General features: G+C 38.0%; 3 protein-coding genes across 4 annotated transcripts in view; 2 read left to right on the forward strand and 1 right to left on the reverse strand.

Moving 5' to 3' along the window:
* Positions 1-25,461, reverse strand: part of plekhf2 (pleckstrin homology domain containing, family F (with FYVE domain) member 2) — a 218,134-nt gene that overhangs the window by 63,304 nt on the left and 129,369 nt on the right. The window lies entirely within an intron of this gene.
* Positions 8,556-14,850, forward strand: tp53inp1 (tumor protein p53 inducible nuclear protein 1). Its single transcript, XM_056257183.1, has 4 exons — positions 8,556-8,797; positions 10,899-11,221; positions 13,431-13,782; positions 13,900-14,850. Exons 2-4 carry the CDS (start codon positions 11,098-11,100, stop codon positions 14,150-14,152), a joined length of 729 nt encoding a protein of 242 aa, XP_056113158.1. The 5' UTR covers positions 8,556-8,797; positions 10,899-11,097; the 3' UTR covers positions 14,153-14,850.
* ccne2 (cyclin E2) lies at positions 18,630-25,312 on the forward strand. Of its 2 annotated transcripts, none has more exons than XM_056257072.1 (10): positions 18,630-18,715; positions 18,810-18,885; positions 18,986-19,039; positions 19,635-19,783; positions 20,071-20,206; positions 20,301-20,447; positions 23,479-23,709; positions 23,788-23,899; positions 23,987-24,144; positions 24,228-25,312. In XM_056257072.1, exons 1-10 carry the CDS (start codon positions 18,702-18,704, stop codon positions 24,330-24,332), a joined length of 1,182 nt encoding a protein of 393 aa, XP_056113047.1. In that variant the 5' UTR covers positions 18,630-18,701; the 3' UTR covers positions 24,333-25,312. The 2 variants fall into 2 exon arrangements, with proteins under 2 accessions (XP_056113047.1, XP_056113057.1); XM_056257082.1 differs by having other exon boundaries at positions 18,989-19,039.

Genomic DNA, 25,461 nt, shown 5'->3' on the forward strand with positions numbered 1-25,461 from the left:
AACATTTCTAAATTCTCATGACTGACACACACACAAATTATATATTTACTAAATTGTGTTTAACTAACTAAATTATTTGTACATCTTGGTAGTACTTGTAGTTTATTTAATGTGAGCTGATTTAAATAGAAATACAGTAAAAGTAAAACACCCAGAAACAGTATGATAATGAGAATTTTGGGAGGAAATGTGCTTAATTGTGCAAAAAATAAAATAAAAATGTAAATAGACAAAATTCTTCATGCAGAATATATAATATATATTTGTTGTTATTTTGAATTTGAGGTGAAATGTTGCCCAGAAATGTATAGAGTTAAATATCTTTGAAATAGTGAAAGGCATTTGTCTGCAACGTGATACATTTGACTGTTTATTAACTTCCACCTGGTTCATTTCCTGCTTTGCATATGTTCTTCACTGCGAACGACCTCTATGATGACCTCTAAGTGTGAAGCAGATGAATTTCGTTGAATTTGATGTAGCGATCATGGATTTGGTTGTGATTCAACCTTATTTTGTTAGGAATCTCTCTAATTCAGATCATCTGGTTGCTGTCAGATTGGCTTGACATTGAGATTAGTTACAGCCTAACCTATGTGCCTGACCTGTTTAGCAGGCAACGTCCCTCTTGTCCTCATAAATAAAGGCCAGGATGAATACTTGTACCTCTGTTCATTTTTAACCTTTCAAATTCAAATGAATGTAAAAAACAAAATGATTCCAAAATAATGTGAACTATGAGATTTTTCTGTACGAAATGGAAATTATTTTTATATTGTGTATGTGTTTGTGCACAAAAGGACTTGTTTTCTCCTGAGCGCCCTGACAAAACAGTCGTCATTTGAATCTTCCTTGCACCGAATCAGTTGATAAAATTTGGCTTTAATTTACTATTTCAGCTTGTATAAAGATTGTTACTACGGTTTTATACTGTTCAGGCTGATAATCGAATGCACTGCTGTTTTATATGTTTTGAGATAGAATAGATAATGGATTTGTATTGTCATTAAGTGACACATTGCTGTAAATGAAAGGTGTGTTCTTCCAGAGAAAATTTAAAAGCCAGTTTATCCTGTGTTTCACATATGTGTTACACAGAACAGTAGGCCCTACCACTGATATGTTCATGAAGAGGCTTTTACTCAGAAGTTATCTGTGCTAGTTTGTCAGTAATATTTAACTGTCATTCCAATTAGCATTGTTTGCCACTTGATATTCCCCAAACCTCCTGGGCAATATTCGGGCAAAATTTGTTCTAACACAGAAAACAATTTGTAAATAAAATAACACCTAGACCAGTGGTTCTCAAAGTGGGGTCCGCGGACCCCTGGTGGTCCGTGAACTATAGCCAGGGGGTCCGCGAAAAAATTTATAACAGCCTACCGTTTTTCCCGACTATAAGTCATGTTTTCTTTAGCATCTGAAAACTTGCTATTTATTCCAAAGTGACTTATATAATGCATTTAATGTCAAATAATAATTTTTTTTGATTTTTTAATCGATTTTTGGGCACGTGCGCCAGAAAGGAGACAGAGACGGCAGAACGCGCATCCTGTTGTGTTCTTTATTTTTAAAAGGCATGACATTTTGTAGTCATTTTTAATGTATACACAAATAAAAAATAGACACTTTGCCGTTTTGAATGATGTACTCTTATCTGTATGACCATAAATAAGAGTATTCCTTTGTTTCCACTGCTGAGGAAAAATCCAAGTGTTCGCGCCGGCGTCTCGTGTGCGCGCACAATATGTCAGTTCTAGCACTGCTAATTTGACATCAAAACCTCTTCATTATCAAAATAAAATACTCACCGAACTTATAAAAAGTTCTACTTAATTTAATTTGTCTGTTGTAGCTACACTATGAAGGCAGTGACGGTCAATCATATACTGTCGACTTGCTGTTGTTCCAATCTCATTTCTCCGCATGTGAAGATGCTGATACGTGTAGGCCTAGGCCTATATTGGGACTGAAGCATGAAGCTTTCTTTACATAAATAGTTAAGCATCCAAATGTTAGGCTACATCGCAAATATGGAAACTTTGGACCGAATGAGAGATGCACGAGCCCAACGTCTGCAGTTTCAGTTTCGATTCAACTTAATTCGTTTAGACTTGATGTTTTAAATAAATGTTGTCTGTATAGTATTATTATTATTATTTGTATTATTATCTATTAATAGTATAATTTTTCATTCTCGTTTTGTTCTGAATACCATTAATTTAAGGATTTGCTGTGGAGTGAGGGGAAGTAGGCCTACTACGCCTCAAGAGCGCAACAAAGTATTACACACTCAGGTGCAACTTATTTTCTGGAAAATACAGTAAATTATAAATTTGTGCATAGGGACAGGGTCCTATACCCACAATTGAGGTCCCTGAGGTCCGGGCCTCTGTAATTTTTCTATGTGTATAATGAAAGTTGTGAAATAATTGCCTAATATTAACTCTAATTTGGTGCTGCAAGGATATTAAACATCGCGATGATAACTGACCTTCTCATCTGAGCGGTTTCAGCAGACTAACAGCGCTCGTCAATGTCAAAATGTTTGAGTCGGAGATTAAATCAAAGTAGGCGGGTTTATGTTCACAGAAGCTGCAAGCCGAGCGCGAATTTCCGCATGACGCTTCAGTTATTCGGTCATAAAGTGCGAGATAAGATGTAAATCGCTAAACTAAACAGCTGTTTTAGATAGAAGTTTTAAACGAACGACAGAAACAATCAGTTTGCAAAGACAAAGTATCAACCGGGAAAGGAAATATAGGGGATAGCGGGGCACAACGTAAATCCCAGTTGTGCAAGTGGGTCATGTTGTCACACTGCGTTACAATGAATATGTTTTGAACTATGTTGTAATATATAGCTGTGTGTTCGTTGTCAAACTCAAAAATTAGTTTATTTTTAATTATTTTAAAATGCCATTATTTTATATGAAAAAGTTAATTGTATTTTATTGAGAAAATATTTTTGTTTGTCTTGTATATTTGTTTGATTAGATCAGATAACATTTTAATCTGTCATATGGTCATGTTACCATGTGCCCCACCTATGGGACATGTTGTCACATTGCACTTCCATTCTTTCTGGGTATATCAAGAATAAAAGTAAAATTTTTGGCCTTAAAAACACCTTAAAATGCACGTGTAGATCAAGAAAATCTAAAATTCCTCGGGCCAACCCCCCTAGCAAGATCACTTTTGGGACCTCAGTATGCTATTTAGAAAACCCTGCATATGACCCTGGGTGGAGACTATTTGTGTCAAAATATTTAATTAACCGCTCCCACATTAACTTTAGGCTCAGTCACTGTTATAAATATGAGGGGGTCCTTGGAAATGTTTTTCCCCTGTAAGGGGTCCCTGGCTCCAAAATGTTTGAGAACCCCTGACCTAGACCATTGGTCCAAAATCAGATCACCTGTATCTAACAAAACGAATAATAAAAGCCATTTGTGTTACATTACCATTAAATTATGTACATTACCACTAACATGATTTGTATTGATTGTAATTGTTTTTCATGATTGTCTGAATTTTTTTTTTTTTTTTTTTGCCGCTACATGACTCAAAACCCATATGCTTGTCATATTTTGCATCTGGCAAGGTTAAAGATGGGGTCAAATTAATCAACTAAACAGTTTTATATGGTATTTTTCTCAAGCCCTAAAGAAAGCACAATAATAACAAAAGTATTAGAATAATACTGTACACCTTAAGGCATAACAGTGTAAAGGAGGTGTAATGATACATTATGTTCATGTTTAATGATTATGTTTTGAAGTTGTTCAGGCATTTTCAGGCCTCAACTTGACACATGCCATCACATTTTTTACTACATGCTTTAAGGTGTTTGGTATGCAGAGGGATATTTCCAGAGGCAAAGGCTTCCTACTACATTTTAACTGCAGTTTCTTTACAGGCCTTAAAGTCAGCATGAAATCAAAATTTACTTTGTTAGTGCACATTACTAGTCTTGTGGTGAACAATTCATCGGTGCAAGTTGATTCACAAAAAAATATTGTCTTTGTAATCTTTGATCAAAATCTGAAGGAGACCCCCCTGAAATGATTGTAAAGCGCTTTGGGTGCACAGTAATAGTAAAGCGCTACATTAAAGGGATACTCCACCCAAAAATGAAAATACTGTCATCATTTACTCACCCTCAAGTTGTTGCAAACCTGTATGAGTTTCTTTCTTCTGCTGAACACAAAGGAAGATATTTTGAAGAACGATTGGAACTTTGGCACCATTGACTTCCATAGTATTTTTTTTTCTACTATGGAAGTCAATGGTGCCAAACAACTGTTTGGTTCCAATCGTTCTTCAGAATATCTTCCTTTGTGTTCAGCAGAAGAAAGAAACTCATACAGGTTTGCAACAACTTTAGGGTGAGTAAATGATGACAGAATTTTCATTTTTGGGAGGAGTATCGCTTTAATGCTTTATTCACTCACTCACTCACTCACTCATTCATTCAATGTACTTCCCCTCTGGAATGGCTTTCCCTCTCTGATGACGTCAGTTTGAAGGCTTATTGGGTAGAACATTCCCTCCAACTGTAAGTCTGCTGCGAGCTCTGACAGCGAGCTGAAAGAACGCCCACTTTTCTAGATTCCCAGGGGAGAAAAACAAGCCACGCCCTCTATTTTTCTCATTCAATATTCAGTTTCACTCTGGGAAATACGTCACAATCATAGGTCACAATACTGAAGTAATTGTCGGTCGCACTCGCAACTTCCGGCAGTGACTTTAACATTAATGCAGTCTTCAAAATAACAGACAGTCGTGCACAACCACAAAACCTACAGGTTCTGACTGACAGGATGTCACGGCTGGCGGCTCACTGATTTACTCAAGCTTGTGCCTCCCACCTGTCTGTCCTCTTTACATTATGCAATCCTCTACCCAGATGTCACACTGTAAGCTTCTTTGCATCATCATCATCTGTTCTCATGATCTCCCTCCACTCAAACAGTCAAATATGGACCTTAGGCACTTTAAATGCTAAGTTTCAGTCTGCGTGTGGAATGGCTTTTCATTTTCATTGATTTATATTAGATATTAATGAGGATTGTAATGTGTTGCAATGTGATCACAGTTGTACAGATAGTATCGGACAGGTTTGCTTGCAAGTGAACTCTTATGGGGTTTACTCCAATGCGGTCAGAAGCTTGACATTTGGATGTTTACAATTACATAAGCATTCCAAATGGTTTGTCATTTACTGTAGCATTTTTAGTAAGTTATTTGTCACTTGGCATCAGAGTATCTTAGAAATTTAGATAAAGTTTCCCTGTATTTGGACACTTAAGTCACACTTAAATTGTGTAAATTTCATTGATTGAGTTCAACTCAAGGTCACATGTGTAGCTCACAACATTAACTTTATGGACACAAGTGTCCAAATATTGCTCTCCATTGCTGTTTTATTATTATTTTAAATCTAACCACGAAATGTTTTGATTGAAAAGTGTGTTACTGTGTTATTCCATTTTTGAAGTCATTTATTAGATAATTCGATATTTAATGCATGACCGTCACATTTCCTCAAAAACAAAATTGGAGGCCACTGTAAGTTTATGCATTGTGTGGTTTTTCAGTCTGCTTTGTTTAACCTTAAGTAACATAAAGTAAACCAGGTAATTTTTTCAGAGAGCATGTCTGTCTACTTAGTGCTTTCTGTGATAAAGCTCCCCGTCACACTCCCCTTTTGCCTTTTATTTACATCAGAAAAAGAGGCTCTGGACATCTCACAAGGATTCTGACATACAGTATATGAGTTCAGTCATCTATGAACACTTGTATATATAACATCAAAGTAAGAAACCTAAAAGGTTACCTCTGAGAATATACATATATGGACCACAACTTTGATCCATTTTATCGCTCACAGTTTTCTTTTTATTTACTTCAAACCAAATATGTCTAACATGACTAAGGTTTGTTGCACAACAAGTTTGGTACATGCCCTAAACATTAACAGAATTACATCAGAGTGTCAAATGGACTTCTGAACAGCATACGCTAGATGATGTTGTTTATATCAAGAATGCTGTGGAATCCTCATGAACAATATGTTCTGTTTTAGCAGGGTTTGATAAGAATCAGTTAAGACAACAAATCAGACATCTTAAGACTAGTTAGGGTGGGAATTAGGCATGGGTTTTGCTCAAATTTTATGATCTTGGTTTGTTTTTGTTTTTTTACCCTTACACTGTGTTGAAAACCCTGTATGTACTAACACCTTTGGTGTTCCCGGTCAGAAATTACCAGCCTTTTAAAAATTGCTCGTAAAGCGCTCGTTATGCTATATTATCACCAAATATTGGTTTCAATATTTTTGTCAACTTGTTTTCTTTTAATTAGGACAGGTTTTGTATTTATTTTTTAAACGGATTGATTGTAGGTCTCGTTGATCTGAGCTTGGACCTCAGTTTTTGAGTGAAAAAGCATTATTTGTGGATAAATTTGTCAATATTCAACAAAATATATATAAAACATTGCACTGTGTATCACATTGCACTGTTTAATGTTTAACCAGGAAGTTTGTTTAAAATGCTTTTATTTTGTACAAAATGGAACAAAGTCTGGTGTTCCCAGTCAAAGATGACTGGCCTATACAAAAAAAAATGCTTATAAATCTCTTGTTATGCTCAGATCAACGAGGCCTACGATCAATTAGTTCCAAAAAGAAATACAAAACCTGTCTTAATTAAAAGAAAACAAGTTGACAAAAAGATTGAATCCAATATTTGGTGATAATATAGCATAACAAGAGATATAAGCAATTTTTTGTAGGCTGTAGTCTGGTTATTTTTGACTGGGAACAAGGTAGAAAAAATTATGCCCCAAAAATTGGAAAATATATACCCAGTGTGAGCAAAGTCAGTCAATTTTAGTCCAATGCGATAACATTAACTAATATTTTCGAGAAAAAGAAAAACCTCTCTGGCCCAATCACAACATAGGGGTTAAATTATTTATTATCAAATAAAGATTATTATATGAGATTCTATATACCTTATGTAAAAAAAAATATAAAAAAAAACCTCAAAGAAATAGCATGCTTTTATCCAGATAGTTTTCCAAATAGTCAAGAAAAGTTTTAATAAGTTAGTACATGCCAGAGTGTTCTGACAGCACTTTTAAAGACAAGGCCTGTCGAGGTCAGGGTGGGTTGTGGCTTATCTTTATGGTTTAACCCAGAGTGAGCAGGTGTGGCCTTGTTTTGGACGGTAAATAAAGGAAATGGAGGGAAAAACATGATGACAGTACATGAGAACATTGATTCACTCTCACGTCATCCTACAGTGGGAAAATGGATGGATAGAAAATATTTATCTAGCAGAAAGATTGTCCCTCTTGTATTCAAACAGCCAGCAGTGTTGATGTCTGAAAGAGTGGAAGTGGACTGGTTTGAGAGGAAAGGAGAAAAAGCTTTGTCCGAGACAATCTCCAAACCAGAAAAGAAAGTTACATTTTTTCCATCCTGATGAAAACATCATCCATCACATTTTGAGGGAAGACAGGACAAAGGGTACAAAGATTATTCTGAGCCACACTGATATATATACTCTATATGATGTGGTATATAATTATAAATCATGTGCTTAATGCATCTATTAGCTATATAGATTAGTGTAGATATCTGTAAATATAATGGATATATGAATGATGCAATAACATGTTTAGATTGCTTTATTAGATTTGATGACTCACCAGAGTGTAAGTCATTTTGTTCAAACTAGTTGCTGAATCAGAACGGGCCTCTCGTACCACATCCATCCGAGTGGTGTTGAGGGGGGTGGAGTGCTTTGTTCCCTAAAAACTGGTGACCTACATCTTCAAAAGGAAGGATTTCAATGTTTTGTTTTACACATTTTACTTAACTTAAGGGCTAAAAAGAACATATCGTTTACAATGTACCCCCAAAATGACAGTTTTGCTTGAGCTTTTTAATTATTGAATGCTCTCTGGAATACTTGATTCTTGTCCATTGTGGCATTCAGATATTTCTATATGAAGCTGTTCTATTCTAATGAAAATCAAGTCTACATCCATTTATTTATGTGGTATGAAAATAAATGCATTTTAATGGTTCATGACTGACTGAATGTACATTATACTTTGCTGCTCTCTTTGCAGTTTGTTTAGTTGGATTTAAATTGAGAAAGGTACTAATTAACATAGTTTAATTTTTTTTAAGTGTAATCACACTGGTTAAACTTGAAAATCAGTGAAAAAATTCCAGTCATTTCAGTTATGCTATGTGACTAGATTCTTGTTTATAATTTATATAATCATGTCCAGTCAAAAATGCTTTAAAGGTTAAGTAACTCAAATTATAATAATAAAAACAAATTTAAAGCATATTTTTAAAAACTTTGTACAACCCAACAATTACTGGGTGACACTCCTTAACATGGAGTGCTCTGCCTGGTCTTGCCTTTCTCGGGATGGGTCACGTGCGTTGGTGACAGTCAGTCATAGTCAGGGGCGCGATTTCATTGGCTGAGAGGGTTCTGACAAGCCCCGCCTGTGGGCCGTGCTCAGTGACGTATAGACCGATCAGCTGTTAATTTTCCACAACAATAACAAAGGGAGCAGTTGAGACCTCGGAGGAGAAAAGAAAAAGAACCGACTGCTAAACTCCGAACTAAAGGGTCCATAAACTTTTAATTTCTTCCAGGAAGAATTGTATTTATATATTTTTATATATCGCTCGACAAAAATTCTACCTCATCTGTTTTTGTTCTTGAAGTCAACCCTCTTCCTGTTTACATTACTTTTTGCCGCAGGTGAGTTAAAACCTCTTTGTTGTTGATCGAAAGACATTCTGGTTTAATTCGTTAAAGAAAAGTTTCGGACTTAAAAAATACTACGAATGTTTCATCAATTTTGATCAATAGAGGTTGTAAAAAGAAATGTAAATGTAAAAAAAAAAAAAAAAAAGTAAAAAAAATGCTTTTAAATATATCGAGGCTCTGCACAACCTGTCAAAGCCTGCAGGCCATCTGAAATATTCATTGTTTGTGTCTGTTGTTTCTGCAATGTGAGCATGTTTGGATTTTAACGGATTAAGCTTTGTTCAGCAAGAGCCAGTTGAAGCGTTTGGGTTCTCGTTCCGCCCAGTCGGTCGGTGTAGGGTTACACTCATCCCTCCCCCGGCCAGTCTCTGTGTGTTTGGGACAATAAAACATCATAATATGACATGCAAATGCAGCTTTCGTATAGTTCTGCATCTTTGCAATTTCGATTTCCCAGTGCAAATTGCTTATCCAATGCATGTTTGCGTTGTTAACAGATTAGTAGTCTATCAGTTTTATAAGGGGTTTAGTTGTTTATGAGTGTTACCTTATGTAGCTATGTTACCTTAAGTATGAGGCATTTTGCTTTCCTGCACTCCATATGTCAACTTTGACGCTGTTTTTCTTTACTTCGACATTAAATGTTGTTCTACTATTTTATTTTTATTTATCTATATATATAGCCTATATATATATATATTTTTTTTTTGCCAATGTCGACCAGTAGTTTGAACAAAGCTGTGAATGAATTTTGAAATATGTGCAGTGTTCAGTTTTGGGCCTGCACAAAAAAAACTTCTACTCTACATAGTGTAATGTAATTGTACGTTCAAGCTGCTGTAAAAAATGCTTAAACCAGTCTAAGATTGTTTGCTGGTTTTGACTTGTTTTAGAAGGGTTTTGGGCACTTTTCATCAGGTCTGTGGGGAAACCAGCTGAGGACCATCTTGGACAGGTGGGAGGCCAGTCTTATAGGCTGGTTTAAGGGTTTTCAGAAGCGAGTGCAGTTCCATTAGCCTATATTCTGCTTTAATTGCAAATGTTGTTATTTTCAGCCTAAACGGGGCCATTGTCATGTCATGGGCATAATCAGATTAATGTGCACTATTTTATTGCACTTTGCATTCCCCCCCCCCCCCCCAACCCCCCCCCCCCCCCCCCCCGTGTTTTATTTTATTGCTCGTTTGACATGTAGAATCAATAGCCTTACAAATGTCTTTCTTTTTTCTGTAGTGGGCTGTATAATCTGTACACATTAGGGCAGATTTTATGTCTTTTATTATACTCTGTACATCACCTTTACATGGATGACTAGATTAAACGGGCATCAAATTGAAACTTTTGCTTGAGTCTCTTAGCTTTGAGGAATATAGATATGTTAGATATTTCGTATGATCTCCTAAATATTGGGAATTAAAACCCAGTTCCCAGTTATTTTTATACAATTAAATCTGACCTCTGGCTCTGAGCCATACAGTTTTCCTCTAGGCTGCTGAGACAAAGCCATCCCAGGACTGCTTATCACTGCTTGTCAGTCTATAATCCTCTTTTTGGGGTTCTGAAGGGTGTTTATTATATGTATGTGACCCCATAATAGCCCCCACCCCCCTAATCACACAAACAAAGACTGCTGCCATGACTATATGAGCAGGTGGAGGGGAGTATGAATTGTTTGTCTTGTTTCAATAATGCTGTGGGGTGAAGAACAGCTTGTAGTCCTTCACTTCACAGATGTTTCTCTTTGTTGTCGCAAGCAAAACAACAGAAAAGGGTACCCTCATGAGTCATAGTCCTGAACGAGGCTGGGTGTAACTGTGCAAAGATCAGTTTTCATAGGCATCAGCTTCATGTGAAGAGGACAGGCAGTATCTGTGACAGCAGAGACACTTTAGACTGCTTTGTTTTGGCTGGTCAGTTCTCAGGAATATCCGTCTGTCTTTTATAAGCGTGAACCTGTAATTTATTGCTAATCGCAACAGAACATGACCTGCTCATCACCAGGAAATGTTTTGTACTTGAAGGCTGGTCAGTTTGTGTTGTTTGCGTCTACATTGTCATTAACAACAATGTTGTCTTCTCGCTTGTCCTCCAGGGCCTGTTTTTGCACAATCAACAAAAGCAATGGCTGAACTTCATCAGGTGTTCCTCAGCTGAGAAGGAGTAACTAATGCACTTCAGCACCTTTATTAAGATCTCAGTGAGCGGCTCCCGCAGCTGATGACCAAAGAGCTCGGCCCTCGCCCACTCCCAGCAGGACTGTCCAGCCTCACGCCTCTGCCCGGGACAAAAACATGTTTCAGAGGTTCACCAGCATCTTGTTTGGAGACTCCCTGGAGGAGGGCAGTGGATGTCCTGTGGATCCAGACTTCAACGAGAAGGAGGAGGACGATGAGTGGATTCTGGTCGATTATCTAGGTGAGAGATCTTCCTTGCTTATCTTGTTTTTGATCAGCAAAGTGAAAAATGGACCTTGTGTTCTTTTTAAATGCAGATAGGAACAGGCTTAGTTTGCATCAAGAAAATGAGGATCTCAGTTTCGTTTAACACATTCAAAGTCAACATGAAAATAAAATTAAAACCTTTTACTTTTTTAATGCATGTTCGTGACCGTATCATGAATGATTCATCAATCATTCATCACACCTTTATTTATCATGGTATTTCAAATTTTAAAAAATGTCTCAGAATCTTAAATCAAAATGTACATGCTGTTCTTCTACATTTCTTTTTACGTTCACATCACATCACAAGCCGAACAGTCCATGGGATAATGTTAAAATGGGCATGAAATGAAAACGCATGTTATAGATCTTATTGTAAATGATTCATTTTTAGTGGAATCCCCACATCTCTAAATCGAATCAACAAAGTCCCCAAATTTCCGACATATAGAGTCAAGTCTCGCTCTACATTTTTCTCATAGAATATCCCGTTTACTCTGAAATAAAAGGGGATTGCAAACTGCAATTTGTATCGACTTTTAAATGCATTCAACAGACTCCTGCATATTTCCCCCCGAAATCAGTGCAGTGCATGCAAACGTCCTCTAATGAATGATATGACCCTACCTCACCTCAGTTGATACTGATGACATGGTCAGCTGGAGCCATGTTACAGATTCTGTAAAACCTGGAACAGACTCAATGCCCTCATTAACATGATGCCTCTCATAAGCTGCCCAAATACAGGCCTTCTCATATTGTGTGTGTGTGAATATTTTAGGTGCAAGGCAATCTGGTTGGCCCAGTTTACCCCTGTTAGGACAGGAGGAACAGACATGTTTATGGGCAACAACGCTTTTAGCTTGTCAGACAAAAGTGTCTAGGTGGGGTCTGCGGTAAAAATAGGACCGATTAAGTTACCGTTTATGCTCATAACGAGAGTAGGCCTTGAACACGGAATTATTACAAACATCAATCGTTGCCTGAAGGCTGAGTTAGACAGGAGGGGACAGGAGATTAAAAACATTTCTCTCGTTTCATATCCAAATAGTTTGATGGAAATATCTCTATGTGAGAATTTTCCCATCATGGCAAGGGGATTAAAGGTTAACTGGCTTCTCTGGGACATTGAAGAGTGCCATAAGAAGGTTAAGAGCTTTCTAACCAGCTGAGTTGAGAAAATGTTCAATGTCATCTGGCAGGATGCTGCAAGTCTACAAATAAACAAGGTGTGGCTCTATGCAAGGGAAGTTCTGTGTGTGCTATAACATCAGTACTATGGGTGTGGGACTTTCTAGTTAGTCTTGTTACATTTAGTGCAAATATATGAATTGTTATCTGTTTTTCAAATCTGTCACATGAACTGCATTTGGTCAGTCCAAGTACGGGAGTGAAGGATTGTTCAATCGCACTGCCCTCTAGAGGCCACTGAAAGTGTAGCGCTTCAAAGACTGCCCAAAAGCCAGCTGTTTACACCAGTTTTGGTTACCTGCCAGGAGCCACAAAGAGTACAAATAGAAATGAAGTGTGGCCAAAAATATTGACTCTCTTCGTTTCTGTCTATTCACATGACTTGTTTTCCATAGAGCCAGTGACATGATGTTTTCGATATAAACCATGGCTGAATTTTGGTTCCATTTTATGTACTTCACAAGTTTGATATATATAAAAAATGTTGTGAACTTTTTTTCTGAAGAATACCCACTGACAGCTATTCTTAGTCATTGCTAAGATGGTCTGTGTGGTGGTTAAGTTGGTGATAGGTGCTTGCTAGGTCATTCTAGGCAGTCTTTTACTGTCCCAAGTCATTTTGTGCGATATTCTCCTCCCTACATATGACTTTAAACGTACTCCTTCAATTGCTTCAAAAATGAATAGCGCTCCTCTCCTCAACAAGCCAAGGGATTCAAGGTTTCATGAAAATTTTATGGAATATTGCAGTGTTCGTTATAAATAATTTATCCATGTACATTATTCGTTTTTTAAAATGACAATGATCCAATACTCAATTAATTCCCAATGGACAAAATCAATTCCTGCCCTACATTTTTCTAATTCGAGAAGCTCAGATATATTACACAATAGGAAAGAAAAGATGATCACAACTTCAGTTTCATGCCGAAGTTTAATTCTAATAGTAATTTCACTGTAGTAACATCCTCTCTGTACATCCTATCATGTAGCGAAAGCCTGCTCCGGTGTGTGTGGAGATGATCTGGTGGATGTGTGCTCTGACAATGTCGCTCCCCTGGACTCTCCTGTGCGCTGCTCCTCCTGCTCCTCTCTGGATTCGGCGACAGACACAGACGCAGAGGACGTCAACTTCTTGCGTCTAGAGGCGACATGTGGGCTTGAAGAGAGCTGGTTCATCACCCCTCCGCCATGTTTCATGGCTGGAGGCAGAGCTCCGGTCCTGCTAGAGACCAGTCCTCTGGAGAACCTGCTGATCGAGCACCCCAGCATGTCCGTGTACGCCGTTCACAACCCTCGTCAACGACCTGCCAAGGACGCCACCCGTGAGCCATCGATTTTAAGGTGAAGGGCAGATTCAGAGTTTTTTATTGAGTTTACAGAGTTTATTTACAGAGTTTATTATATAACATACATTAGAATATTATATTCGAATCTGACGGATTCTGTTTGGCTTTGTAGATCTGAAGTTCAGCGTCGGCCGAGTCACCCTTCTGGCTGCTACGCAGCCGCTCTGGTCGCTGCTCACGCAGGGTTTCTGGAGCAGACCAAGAACGTCCGTCTGGCTCAGCGCATCCGTGACAATGTGGAGCGCCAGCAGCTGTCCCGCAACGCCCTTCGCCGCCTCAACCTGTTGCGCGAAGGCGGAACCAGACAGGCCAAAGCCACCGGAGGCTACGTTCACCAGCCGGGACAGAGGCAGTACAACTACTGAAACGGTCCCAACTGCACTCCCCCGTCCTCCCCTGCACGCCGCCCTCTCCTCACTGGGAGAATTCGCCAGAAGGAACGGAGTCCTTTAGAATCAATGCCATAGGTCACTTTACTTCACGGCAGGTTCCGCTCGACCTGAATGTGTCTGCATCACGTCACGCGTTTCCTATATAAGCTCCATCTGTTATGTTCGGTCTTATGTTATATGTCATGAAGGTTGAATAACCAAGTGTTTTGTTATAGTGAGCATGATGTTGTAGTGCTCTGTTTCGAGCATGTGTAGGCAGCTTGACGCTTTCGTTGCTTTTTTTGAAGCCATACTAATTTCAATCGCATCAGTGATGAAATCATCAGCAGCACTTTTATGGTTAGGAAGGAACCTGCCTGTGACTCTGTAGATCAGTGCTTTCTTCCTCTTTGTTTTTTGTTTTTTTCCTCTTTAAAAAAAATGGTAAAGTATACTGGGTTTATTATCACTAAAAGCCTTGTTTCCATAGTAGATTTCAAAATATATTTAAAAAACTTCCAAAATATTTTCAAAAGAAAAAAATATTGAATATATTACATATCAGTATGAAGTTGATAAGAATGTGTGTTATCGGCATAGATATGTATGTAAGCAGTTTTTTCCTATTTTTAGTGATTGATTTGATGTATGACTGTATAGTGCTAATTTTCCAACAGGTGAGAAAACCAACACACACAAAAAAAAAAACACATCAAGTGTTGAAATGTTGTTTTTCATGTTTGCTCTATATCTGCAGTACATGTCTCAGGGTCATCACTGTTCACCTTTGCTCTTTGCTAAGAATGCAGATTACTTGCAGGTGGTAAACTGTCTCTGTACATACTAGAAAACCTCTAACTTTGTAAATCTCTATGTTACCTTGTGGAAATATTTGTAATTGATGTAAATCTTTAACATAACGTGCATCTCACACTTTGAATGAAAGCAAAACGCCTGCTCCTCCGAGGACTGTGAAACAAACTCTCTCTCTTAATTGACTGTTAAAAACGTTGACGACGGAGTGGAACTGTTAGCATTTTAATTTTGATCAATGTAGTGACTTTTTGTGTAATATGCCTTTTTCATGTTTTATTTAGTTACACGTTGTATATTGCTGAGCGAAATATTTAAAGTAGCAATGAACTTCTTATTCCTTTATCGCTCGAGACCTGGTGTTGTAAATTTCCCGTCACTCTGCCAAGGTAAATGAATTCAACTGAATTCATTAACTCTGACATTCAGCCGAATGCATTTTATATGCATGAGCAACTCAAGGAAAACAACTACAGCTTCTCTTCTTTTCTTTAGCTTGCTGCAGTCTGCGTTGAGCAGTATATTGCATTTTCTGTCATTTCTTTCTGTGGACGAAGGGAATGGAAAAGGGACGGATGGTTCTCTTTATATTCCTCGAGTAATACTGGAGGGCCTCTTTCCCTATGTCAGTAGACTTTTGGTATTCACAACAGGGATTTCATTTTGCCTTGAAATGCATTTGGGGATCATGTGCCTTCCAGTTGAACAGTATGATAATGCATCCGTGAAGAACTTGAAATTTGTCCAAAGGGACACAAACAAATGTAATTTTACTACGCACAGAGGATTACCTTATCTCTGTGAACCACTTGCTCTGTCAACTTTTTACACGAAATGTAGCAAATGTTTTCTGTGTTTAATGTGTGAAGAATATTTTCTGTGGCATTGCTAAGTTTTAGACTATGCTTTGGTTGATTTTTAGTTTACTGGAATAATACAGCACTTTGCCAAAAGTGTAGGGTTTTAGCATTGTTTATTTATCTTTTTCTTGAACTTAAATGTTTTGGATACATGTCAGACACAAACTGTTTTGTATGGGTAGTATAATTTGCAAATAAATTGTTCATTTCATATGTCTTGAAACCTATTTGTCAGTATGTATACTCTCTTCTCAATAAATGTTTTAATACAAACTAACGTTTTCTTCCTTTTCTATTAGTAAAACGAAATGTTCAAATATAATGTATATGTATGTATGATGCCGGCCTTATAGACTAGGTAGGTGTTTGCATGTTCTGGCATCATATGCGCAAGTTATACTGTAACCACCTCACCAACTTTTAATGAAAGCTTTCCTCTCAGGAGTGTTTCAAGATCCCATACCAAGCTGTAACTCAACCCAACTAATCTCTCAAGAATCCCAAGCCATGATTAGTGCAAGCTTATTATTCATTGTACCAGTGTGGGTTTTAACCTTAATAATGCAGATTTCTAACTGTACCCTTTTAATTGTGCCCTCCTCGTTCTTCTACTGGATGATTACATGCATCCCAATAAATATATATTTAAAATGCTACCATTAACCAAAATCTACCATGTTTAATTTCTATGTCTTGTGGATTTTAGTATTAATGATACCAATATATTTTTTAAATTAACAATGTATTTCAATTAATAATTGTTTTTATTTGGCCAGGGAAAAAATGAATGCACTCACAAAATTAAAATGCCTATTAAAATAAATTATTTATAAGGAAGTTCATTTGTGCTGACAGTAACGTTAGTTTCTTCACCCCGGATGTGACGTATTTTAACATATACAAAAGGTTGAGCGGGATTACTGTTGATGAATTCGCGCCGATTTCGCTTCCAAAAATGTATTTTTGGGATTTTGATCTCTCAAACGGTTGATGGAATGCAATATTGCTCGTTCACATGTTTAAGTACGAAACCTGTCGCGTTGATTTTATATGAACAGAACTCTCTTTTCTGAGTGTTTTATTTTGTGTTTCTCTCGCCGGAAACCCTGCTGTAACGTTATGTATACTAGTGTGGTCGTGTAATTTTATGGTTGGAACAAAATAACAAAGTAACCAGGGAGTAAGACCTTTAAACCCCTAGTCAGAAAATTGGTATATCGTGACAGAATTATCATTTCCTTGAAAACAACAGAAAAAACCCTTCTAGTTGATACATTTACACCTATGATTGTGAAATGAAAGTAATATTACGACAGGATTGATGCTAAAAATACATTTCTACACCCTTTTCATTGCCTGTCAGAAAGGCTGATCTCTCTTCTCATGGGTTTGTTTACAAGAGCACGTTGTTTCTCGTGGAATAACGATGATTGGTCAGACCGAATCAAATCCCCGCCCACGAGAAGCTGTCAAACTAGGAAGCGTCTCCTTCGACTAAAAAAAGTCTCATAATTTCACATTAATGCAATGTTTAAAACACAGACCCACTCGCATATGATGCATTAGGTCCTCGGGCCCCGGATTCGTTTAACCGGGAAAGCAGGAAAGCGCGTTTTTTACATATTTAAACCAAAGGTCGGCGCGGCCAAAAGCAAGTCTACAAACCACATACATTCCCGTAGGTTTCTCAATAACGATCAACATAATCATTTATAAATCAATGCGGATTTTTTTAAACAATACACATCAGGCCAACTGATCATTTTTAGCTCGAAAACACAATGTTATATATAGTTTTTTGGGTTGTTTTTAAAAGCTGAAAAGAGCGCCACGCATGCGCAGTAGCCGCGAACCGCTTGACTATATAATGCTTGGCGCCATTCATTCATTCATTCGCACTGAACTCTACGGTAAGGACACTTACTTTAGTCTTCTTTCAGCTATAACATTTCTTACTTTAATCTTACTTCTTCAAAATCGTGTTACAGTCATGTTTTAGCAGGAACCGTGCTGTTGTTTTATGTTACTGTTGCTTTAAAACGGATGTTTGAGCCTTTAAACCAGCCATCTATCTACGACTAGATGCAGATGAAGATCCTTGCGGGACCCTTAAAAGCAGCTGTATTTAACTTTATTATTTAGGAATAAGGGACAATTCATATTTTCAGAACTATCTCATAGCCAAATGTTTACTGTAATGTCGAGCTCAGAGGGGGATGTTGCTGAAAATTAGCCAGCTCTGCTAGGCGCCAGATTAGATAGTATGTACGTGGACGTGTCTTTGTAAACTCCTTTCATAAATTAAGAAAATCATTGATATTGTTAAGAGTCGTATGGATTTTCTAGACACTAAGGAGTTCCCTGAACAGTATTCTCGGTTAAACTGGTGTTTAATGCGCGTTTAATAGCTCTCAGATGGGTTTTTGTGGGGGCAGCTGTAGTCTCCCGCTTCATGTAAATTGGCGGGGACTGTCCTTTCATAAACTTACAGAACTGGATCACGTATTTCTGGTTTCTGTAAAAACATCAAATGATGATACTACTGCATGTGCAGACTTTGCATTTACTCTCAATGCTTTTTAGATTTTTTAACTGTTTGGCTTTTAGTTCGTGTGAATTATAGAAGTATGATAGACTATTTCTGGTCATGTATGTACTTCGCTCCAGTCAAATGGCTTAACGTTATTGTTAAGACTTTTTGTCGAAAGTATTTATTTTAAACGCTTTATTAAAGATATTTTTATCGTGCTTTATAGACGACATGTAGTTACGTCGTTATTATTCTTTTACTTGTGGTTATTAACTTACATTGTGACTTAACGTTGTATGTTTCTGGTTCACAGGAGAAAAGCACACCATTTGTTTAGAAAATGTCAAGACGCAGGTAAGAACTATTTGTTTGTCGAATCAATATGTTATTTACGCTAACCCTAAATAAACGACAATACTTATTTTGTATTACTTCTGTATTACAATAGCAGTCGCCACACATTACAAGAAAGAAATGAAAACGCACCAGAACAGAACAAACCGCAGAGGAAAAGAAAAGGCGAGGTGAGATATTGCTATTTATTTGACATAATATGTAACTGAAAATTGTATAATCTTCTTTCCAATGTACGCAAATATTTAAATATCAAAACCTTATTTTCAGCAGTGCAATAGAAGAATCCCGTCAGCAGCTAAGAAACAAAATTATGAAATTCAGGTGAGCTAATTTGTATTATCATTAGTAAAATGTATATTTGTACATGATTTGTATTATTCATCCAAGAGCCAAACTAATTGTGTTTAGTTTAAGGAATGTTAGTTTGTTAGCATATAGCCTATGTTAGTGTTTCACTAGCAGTCAGTTTATTATGCAGTAGTTCAGTCATGCGCAGTAATGGTCTCACTGGGATAATCAGCGCGCCAGACCCTCCCGCGTTTATTCCCTTTATTCACCAGCCCGCGAAAATAATTATTTTATTTACTGATTGGGGGGGGGGGGGGGGGGGGGGGGGGGGGGGATAGGTGTTTAGTTTAGTATAGTATTTGTTATCTTTAGTATTAACTTTGTTTTGAAGCTATATTAATAAGAGTTCAGAAACATGCAATGGTGGTATTTGATACCTGAAAGGATATTCCTGTGCAGCAATACAGAATATAACCTATATACTATGCACACTATAAGTGTTTTTATGAAAAGAAATGTAATGGAAACACTATGCTTACTCTGTTCTTATACATGCCTTATGTAAGTGTATTTGGTTGAGCCTTATTCATATAACCCAAGTAGTAACAGCATATTTTTCTTTTTCTAGAACCGTTGTTTTGAAGGTGATAATAATCCCAGTGTCTTAATCGAGACTCCTCAGAAGGAGACTCATGAGGAGACCGGTAATCTCTCTGGTTTTAAGCGCTTCAGATTCAAGAACCTCTTTGTGAAGCCCTCTCCACTGCCATGCCTCAGGTAGGACCTGATCACAGCGTCTCATGCTTTGAAAAGTGAAATTAAATGCTTATAATAAATGTTTTTTTTTTCTACAAATAATGCGTAATGAAATGAACACTTGACAACGTTACCCATTTTTTTCTCTAACTAATCCAAAATCAGTAAAAACTATTTGGCTTGATTTGCTTTTCACCACTTGAAACATTTCCCGAGTCATGTATTGTTAGTTTATTACCAGCAGGATAAATTAGGTTAAATATCATTCAATGCTTTCTCTCTGGTTTAATTTACTGTTGTCCTGACAGTTGGGCCAGTTCAGATGATGTGTGGATAAAGATGCTGAACAAGGAGCTGAAGTATGTACATGACAAGAGCTTCATCCAGCAACATCCAGCCCTGCAGCCCAAAATGAGGTCTATTCTACTGGACTGGCTCATAGAGGTATGTTTGTTTTCATCCACATTTGTAAAAAAAACAACAATTTTATTTCTTGTAATCTAAATGTTTAATATGATATTAAATTCTTTCTGTGAAGGTCAGCGAAGTTTATACTCTGCACCGAGAGACGTTTTACTTGGCTCAGGACATCTTTGATCGCTTCATGCTCACTCAGAAAGACACTGGCAAAGATCAACTGCAGCTCATCGGCATAACATCACTCTTCATAGCCTCAAAGATAGAGGTACTTAAACTTTGGAGACTTTGTTTTGACAGTGTTAATACATTTTGTAGTCAATATTAAAGTCTAGAGATGCACCGATTACAATATTCTAGGCCGATTTTCCGATTTTTCTTGAGTTTGACCTGCCGATACCAATTTTAGCCGATTCCGATTTAATTTTTTCTAACCACTTTACAGCACACAAAAATGTTTATTTTCTATCTTCTCTTTAATAGAACATTTTGCATAGAACATTTTTTGAACAGATAATCACTATAAAATAGAACTATATAAAAAATTACTCCTGGTGTGGGAAATTCACACACATCTAAAGTGCAGTGTTATGGAAGAACCATTTCCTTCTTTTCACATCCAATATCCAACTAAAACAAATTGATATATTTAGCAAACTAAACTTCTGGATGAAAACAGCTAATGGGAATAAAATAATATATAAATAACAAATAAAAATAAAATAAAATGTAGCCTTGCAGTATAAAGATATTTCTCAAAACACACACAGGCCTATTGCAATCACTTGTACATCAATGGCAAGTTTTATTTCACAAACAGTTCTTCTCTCATCTGACACATGTCCAGCCAAGCTAAACAAGCGCTAAGCTCGGGTAAGTGGAGCAAGTGGGGAAACGATTGGGAAATAATAAAAACTAGTGCTGTCAAACGATTAAAATATTTAATCGCGATTAATCGCATTAATGTCATAGTTAACTCGCGATTAATCACACATTTTTATCTATTCTAAATGTCTCTTGATTTCTTTTTGTCCCATTCTTTTTTCTCATTTTAATGCTCTTATCAACATGGAAAAGTGGATCGGCTTGCTTTGTGCAAATGTTTTTTTATTGAAAACAACATTGACAATACTGTGTTCAATTTCACACTAACATTCTCACTTGGAGCAAATAATCTCTCACACAATGTAACACTGTCCATCAATAAAAGGGTGAAAGAAATACTGACGAGGTCCTGATATTGACGAGGGGGCGGAGAATTCGCATCAGCTGTGTGTGTGTGTGTGCCACTGCTTAGCCATCAAGTGGTATTTCAGACTGGACGTGCTGCGATGATGATAGCTCAGTTCACAACGACAAAACACACAGATCACTTTGGTCTTGTCAATGGAACCATTTGGCACCTTTTTAAAAGTAAACTTTCCATTCAGAATCTTATTGGCATCCATTTCGGCGTCTCGCGCTCGTCATCCACTCAAAACGTAACGTTAACCTACTATTTGGCCGGCTCGCAAGCCTAAACAAGTGTGTGCGGCATGCCTGTTGTTTTGTTTCCGGTCTAGCTAGATCCGCTTGCGCTTTCAAAACGTCCTCGCGCGGCGCAAGCCATTGAAATGAATGGGTTTCATAGCGCAGCGCTGCGCATGCCGCGTCCTGTTGCAAAAGCATGTGAAAAAAAAACTACAAAGTTTGCTAGGCCAAAAAGACCGTTAATCGCGCGATAAAAAAATTAACGCCGTTAAAATGGGTTTGCGTTAACGCCGTTAATAACGCGTTTAACTGACAGCCCTAATAAAAACAAGTTTAAATGGGTACATTTTCTATAAATATTTTTGAGTATTCATTTTCTTTCTGACATATACTCCAGTTCTTTTTAAAACACACCAGACATGCAAATTCTGTGCATTTTGGGCACTTTTGGTGTGAAATCTAGGGCTGTTTTCGACTAAGGATTTTCATAGTCGAATCTGAATCGACTGATAGTCGAACCTTTTTTTTTTTTTTTTTTTTAGATAGCAGCTAGACGTTCGGTTGAATAACTGTTCGTCTGTTATAGGACAACTCGCTCTACGTTTATTTAAAATGAACAGCAAGACAACTAGAAGTGAATGTGCTTTCCATTAAATGAATCCTTAACAAAAAAAACAAACGTTGCAATGAACGTGCTTTGTTTTAAATAAATCACACACAGTAAACAAAACCTTAACAAAAAAACTTTGCAATGAACTTTGCAATTTAGACGCGCAAACTGCGTGCCGGTGCGGTGAGACGTAGCCTACATGCTCGGGCAGATTCGGCTTGAAGTCGTTCATCCTCGGATGCGGCGTCGCGCGCGCTGTTACAAAAAAGCTGTGCACACAGCCAAGCGAAATTGGGTCTTGCCGGTCTTGCGCACCCAACGCGTCATTTTTTTGCCGTGCGCACCTTCGCGCTCGTGCGGACGTGTCGGGTATAAAGAAGGCTTTACTCCGTGTCAGCGCGCGCTCTGATCGGTAAAGGTGCACAGACCTCTCCCGAATCATCTCCAGCACTCAGCCTCCGACGCACCACTAACTCCGCCTCCGCTTCCCTCGTAAGATGATATTAGTTTTTAAACATTCTCTATGATAAAAAATGTTTGTAAAAAATATTTGAATAGCAGGGTTTTAGCGGTTATAGAGTTCTAATGACGGTGTTCAACTATAACCGTCGGTCTCACTGTTATATAATAACCGTCACACCCCTATTGGTTACATAACACTTCCCTACTATTCGACTATGAGGTTCACAGTCGAATCAGACCTCTCCGAATCGAATCGTCGAATCCTCGACTATTAGAAGTCAGCCCTAGTGAAATCATATTTATTTTGTCCATCAAACGTGTGCTTTCACTTTAATTAAACGCGAGCAGCGCAGCAAATAGACTCTGCGCCGAAACCCGTGCTTCACTGCTGCTCACGCGCTGCTCCTGCTCGCGGTGTGAATGCACTCGTTGATTAACATGCACGCCAAAAAAAAAAAACGCGCTGCTCACGCTTGCGGTGTGAAACGGCCATACTTCACGAGGTTTCCTACATGTGCATTCCGTGTGCACGTGTGATGCTGATGTTGCGCGATGTTAATCATGCAGCGCCAGAGTGCAGATTTGACCGGCATAAAATCGTAATATGTCAGACTGACCGGCCGGTCGCCGATCACGTGAAAATCGGCCGATTCCGGTCACCAGCCGATCAATCGGTGCATCTCTATTAAAGTCAACTGAAGAACATCACAGAACTCCACAGTGCCACTTTTTTCACAAATATCTCTGTTTGACACAGGAGATTTACCCGCCAAAGCTGCAGGAGTTTGCTTATGTGACGGACGGGGCCTGTAATGAGGAGGAGATTCTTTCTAAAGAGCTTGTCATGTTGAAGGCGTTAAATTGGGACCTCTGTCCTGAGACAGTCATCTCATGGTTGAAGCTCTACTCTCAAGTGGACTCTTTGAAGGATGACGCCAGTTTCCTCATTCCTCAGTTCTCACAGGAAACCTACATCCAAATCGCACAGGTGAGACTTTAGCTCCTTTGAAGTGAGTATGTATATTGTTGTTTTGATATATCTTGACGCCCCTTCTGACTCTTGCAGTTGTTGGATCTGTGCATTTTGGACATTAATTCTTTGGATTACCAGTATGGAGTCCTCGCTGCTGCTGCATTTTGTCACTTTACGTCTTTTGAAACGGTCCATAAAGTATCAGGTGAGCTTTCTGATCTTGGATGTGCTTTAATGATGGAAGTTGTTGTGTCTGAACTGGGCTAAGTATTTCCTTTTTCTTTCCCACCAGGGCTCACATGGGACAGCATATCAAGCTGTGTGCGGTGGATGAACCCATTTGTGCGGACGGTAGGCGAATGGCCCAGACCACAGCTGAAGGACTTCAAAAAGGTGGCGGCAGAAGATCGACACAACACACAGACCCACGTGGACTATCTGGCCATGCTGGTCAGTTCTCATTTCCATTGTCTCCTCAGTCAGGCTCATTTAAGATTTAACATGTTTTAACACAATCTTGTGTGTCTTTTCAGAGCGAAGCACATAATCGGCAGCAGGACAGCTTGGACCGGATGTCTCCGTTGGCTGTAGCGGGAATATTGACCCCTCCTAAAAGCACTGAGAAACCTGCTGTCTGACGGGTTTGAGGAGAACATGGCGTAGCTAGTCTTCATTATTGCCATCACAGCCCAGAGATGCGAGACCTTCTAGACCGACGCATCCAGAGACATACAGTCGTGGTTCTTTTGGGGTGGTCTATAGGAAACAAATCAACGGCTGAGATGCCGTAGCTCACAAAACCTCAGATGTTATGTGTGAAATTGAGGGAGAACCTAAATTTGGTTTCCTGAAGCAGTATTTGAAGCACTCAAAAGTGCCTTCCATCGAAGAATGGATTCAAATCCATTTTCTGAAGCTAGAAGTGAAACGTGAATGATCTCAGTCTCAGACTTAACCTGCTTACGAACTCAGAGGTCTGCACAAATGCTGCTGCTTCATGGATCATATGTTACCTTTTATGTTGTGTAAATAGAATTGAATTTTATTGTGTGTGTGTATGTGTGCGCTTGTTATGAAATGTTCAGAGTTTTGTCGTTAATGTGGTCCAATGTCAACCCAGTGGTGCTAAGTCTGCTTGTTAAACCGGACAACCCTGTAAGACGAGCAGAATCGGTTAGTGGTTTATTTTCTTAAATCTTTTGTGAACATCATTCCCGTGCTTTTTTTCTTCTGTGATTGGAAGATATTCCTGGAAGACTTGACTGTTTTTTTTTTTACCCCTCAGAAGTGAGTTTAACCAAACTGAATTTGAGCAAACTGCGTATTTATTTCATATAGGTAGATTTGTATTATTTGAATTGCAAATTTTCTTTCCTCAATGCCAAAGGCATATTTAATAATTTGAGGTGCTTGCTATTTATGAATTACATGCCTTGTTTGTAGCATAGCCTGATTTAAATTTGACCTGGACTTGAGCCAATGGTGTTAGCTACATTTGTTGGAATAAGAACAGTGTAAAAAGTACTATGAATTGTACATAAGATGTATATGTGTACAAATAACAATGTCAAGATTCTGTAATTTACAATGTGGAGTTATTAAAAAAATGAAAGAAAAAGAGCCATCTTCTTTGAGCTTAGACTGTGGGTGAATTAAAAAATATATATAATTTAGCATGATAACCATTACTCCCGTTTTCAGTGTCACATGATCCTTCAGAAATCAATCTAATATGCTGATTTGCTGCTCAAGAAATGTTTCTTGTTA

Source organism: Rhinichthys klamathensis, unplaced genomic scaffold (genome assembly GCF_029890125.1).
Source record: "Rhinichthys klamathensis goyatoka isolate OS25496 unplaced genomic scaffold, OSU_Roscu_1.1 h1tg000006l_1, whole genome shotgun sequence".
Lineage (NCBI taxonomy): Eukaryota > Metazoa > Chordata > Actinopteri > Cypriniformes > Leuciscidae > Rhinichthys > Rhinichthys klamathensis.